A 3,069-nucleotide genomic window follows, 5' to 3' on the forward strand; every position below is an offset into this window, starting at 1 on the left:
CCTTGGCCTCTCAGTGTGTGGGTTCCTCTCCGGGCAGCTCCCAACATGCTGAGGGCACTGCTGCTCCCCTTCCTGTGCCTCCTGAGTCCTGCCAGCGCTGGGAAGCTGCTGGTGATCCCCATGGAGGGCAGCCACTGGCTCAGCATGAAGGAAGTGCTGGCAGAGCTGAGCAAGAGAGGGCACGAAATTGTGGTTCTGGCACCGGACAGCAGGGTACACATTGACTCCTCGGATGTCTATGACTTGAAAACCTACCCTGTCCCTACCAAGAAGGAAGAGATGGAAGCACTGATGCGCTCATTTGGTCAGAGGTGCTTTAGTGAAGAGCCTTTCCTGGTCAGATTTTTGAATACTCTGAAAGGTTTCCGGAAGAGCGCTGCCATGTTTGAAGCCGCCTGCAGATCCTTGCTGTACAACAAGGAGGTGATGAAATACATCCAAGACAGCAAATTTGACGCCATCTTCACAGATCCCTTCAATCCCTGTGGGCAGATCGTTGCTGTTCACTTCTCCATCCCCAGTGTGTTCTTCATGAGGGGTGTTCCGTGTAACATCGACATCCAGGCTGCTCAGGGCCCGGACCCGCCGTCCTACGTCCCCCGGATGTTATCCCTCTACTCAGACCACATGACGTTCTCCCAGAGAGTGAACAACTTCCTGCTCTTCCTTTCCGAGTCCTTCAGCTGCAGCGTCGCCTTCTCCCCCTTTGAAGACCTGGCCTCGGAGTTCCTGCAGAGGCCGATGACGATGCCGCAGCTTTTAAGTCACGGGTCCATTTACCTGAAGAGACTCGACTTTTCCTTTGACTATCCCATGCCCATAATGCCCAATATGGTTTTCATTGGAGGCATCAACTGCGGAAAAAAGAAAGCGTTGTCTGAGGTCAGTGACGGGCTGGGAGAGGGGGAACAGGGGAAGAGTTCCGGCAGTCACACACCTGTGTGATCCCAGAGTGTTTGACAGGGATCCTACCTCTCTCTCACAGAGGATTTACAAGGGCCTGGAGTGACAGGACGAGGGGGAATGGCTTCCCACTGCCACAGGGCAGGGTTAGGTGGGATATTGGGAAGGAATTCTTCCCTGGGAGGGTGGGGAGGCCCTGGCACAGGTTGCCCAGAGAAGCTGTGGCTGTCCCATCCCTGGAAGTGTCCAAGGCCAGGTTGGACAGGGCTTGGAGCAACCTGGGCTGGTGGAAGGTGTCCCTGCCCATGGCAGGGGGTGGCACTGGATGAGCTTTAAGGTCCCTTCCAACCCAAACCTGGGAATTCTGGGATTCTTTGATTCTACCTCAAGGTATATTTCAGATTAAGACTTCCTGTGTCCACATAAAAAACAGGCACAAGATGTGATCCTACCTCCTTTCTTCGGGTCTGCCCAACACAGGGCTTTTGTTTGGTGAGGGGATCGGGTGCCATACTGTGTTTAATTCCAGCTGAAGTCAGGTACACAAGCACCACCTCAGGCAGGAATTCATGCCAAGATGGCTGCTGGATTATAACAGCCCTTCCAACAATTCTTTGCCTTGTAAGAGGCAGGAGAATATTTCTTCAAGACCATTAGCTGCTTATTTAGTGAGAAAAATAACTCGTGCAAGAGCATCACGTGCTCTTTTACGTACCAGCAGCCTTGTGCTTGAGCCCAAGGCTAATATTTTGTGGTGAAGGTTTTTGTCTGACAACATCTTCCATCACAAACACGAGGCAGCTGAATTTTCAGCTGCATTTTTAGGTTTGGATTGGGGAAAAATGTGGGTGAGTGGTTGCCTGGGAAGCTGTGGTCCATAAAGTCCTTGTTGGAGCTGGTGATGTGTGTTAGCTCCTTGCTGCATGTGATGTATATCCTTGCTTGCTTGTGCTGTAGGTAGAACAGTCTCATGTAAAGCCAGAGATTAAGTGGAAAAGGAGATATAGGAGCAGGCAGATGCTGAATCTGAGCGTCACCCAGGTGTCTCGGCAATAAATCCCTTTGTTTCCCAGAAAGGATAACGTTTTATCTTTGTGAACATGACTACAAAATAAACAGACTCTCCTCTCTTATTCCCCTGAACTTCTTTCACTTGCCACCCTTCCCGGATCCTTAGGGAATGGATTCCTCCTGCCTCTCACCACCCTTCCCTCAGATTCTCAGGCCTTTGTGAACGTGAGTCTTCTTTTACAAGAAAAGAGATTTGCATTTCAGAAGCCGGGCTTGTAAAATCCTCTCCAGAGCCACCCTTCCCTGCCCTCGGGCGTTACTTCACTCCCACTCCACTTGATGCCAGGCTGGAATTGTTTCTTTCTGTTGATCTGCTTTTCCACAGAAGTCCCTTTCAAATTGTCACTTTTGTCAGGGCAGTGCTTTTTCCTATCTGTTCTCTTCATCAGAGCTGCTTAACGGCTCCTGGGGACAAACCCGGGCAGATCCTCTGGGAATGCATCCCACAGGCAAGGCCATGGAGCAACTCCAGCTTAAAATCAGGCTCTGCTCGGGATACAAGGCTCACTCTCAGCTTTTCCAGGGGCTAAAGATCATAGTCTGGCAGCAATAGTTATTGCAGGAATATTGATTCTTCACTCCTGTTCCTTCTGGAAGAAGAAAATGATGGGGAGATTTAGGTGAGGATGAGTAAGAGTTTGTGGTGCACGACAGCATCGATTCAAGGGTTTTCCTTCACTGATCCAACCTTCTGCTGCACTGGATTAATTTGGTACCTGGTGGTGTTCCCGGCCCCAGTGCTGAGCTGGATGTAAATCCCAGAGCTGGATGTAAATCCCAGAGCCTCCTCCTGAGGATTTGCACAGACATTGTGCTCTACAGTGGCATAACTTTAAAATTTTAACCCTAAACTCGGCAAGCATTTCAGAACAGCTGTGAAATGCCTATCAAAAGAAAGGAAAGCAAGACAGCATTTTAATCCCTGCTTTCAGCAAGCCTGGTTACTTCCAAGTGCCAGCACTATTCAAAGGCTTGGGATTTCATTTTGGCGAAGTCTGATTTTATTTTCAACCGAGCATCAGTCAGCACGTGAGATACCGAGCCCAGTTCTGCCCAGCCCGAGTTGATTTGTCTTTAAACGACTCATCAATGCCT

General features: G+C 50.0%; 1 protein-coding gene across 1 annotated transcript in view; it reads left to right on the top strand.

Annotated features, from left to right (window-relative positions):
- The first annotated feature begins 6 nt into the window (after positions 1-6).
- LOC113977239 (UDP-glucuronosyltransferase 1-1-like) overlaps positions 7-3,069 on the top strand; it is a 21,894-nt gene continuing 18,831 nt past the window's right edge. The window contains exon 1 of the mRNA XM_027703187.1: positions 7-882. Coding sequence (XP_027558988.1) covers positions 46-882 — 837 coding nt within the window. The 5' untranslated portion in view covers positions 7-45. The remainder of the gene's footprint in view (positions 883-3,069) is intronic.

Source organism: Neopelma chrysocephalum, unplaced genomic scaffold (assembly GCF_003984885.1).
Source record: "Neopelma chrysocephalum unplaced genomic scaffold, ASM398488v2 Primary Assembly neopelma1_210, whole genome shotgun sequence".
NCBI lineage: Eukaryota > Metazoa > Chordata > Aves > Passeriformes > Pipridae > Neopelma > Neopelma chrysocephalum.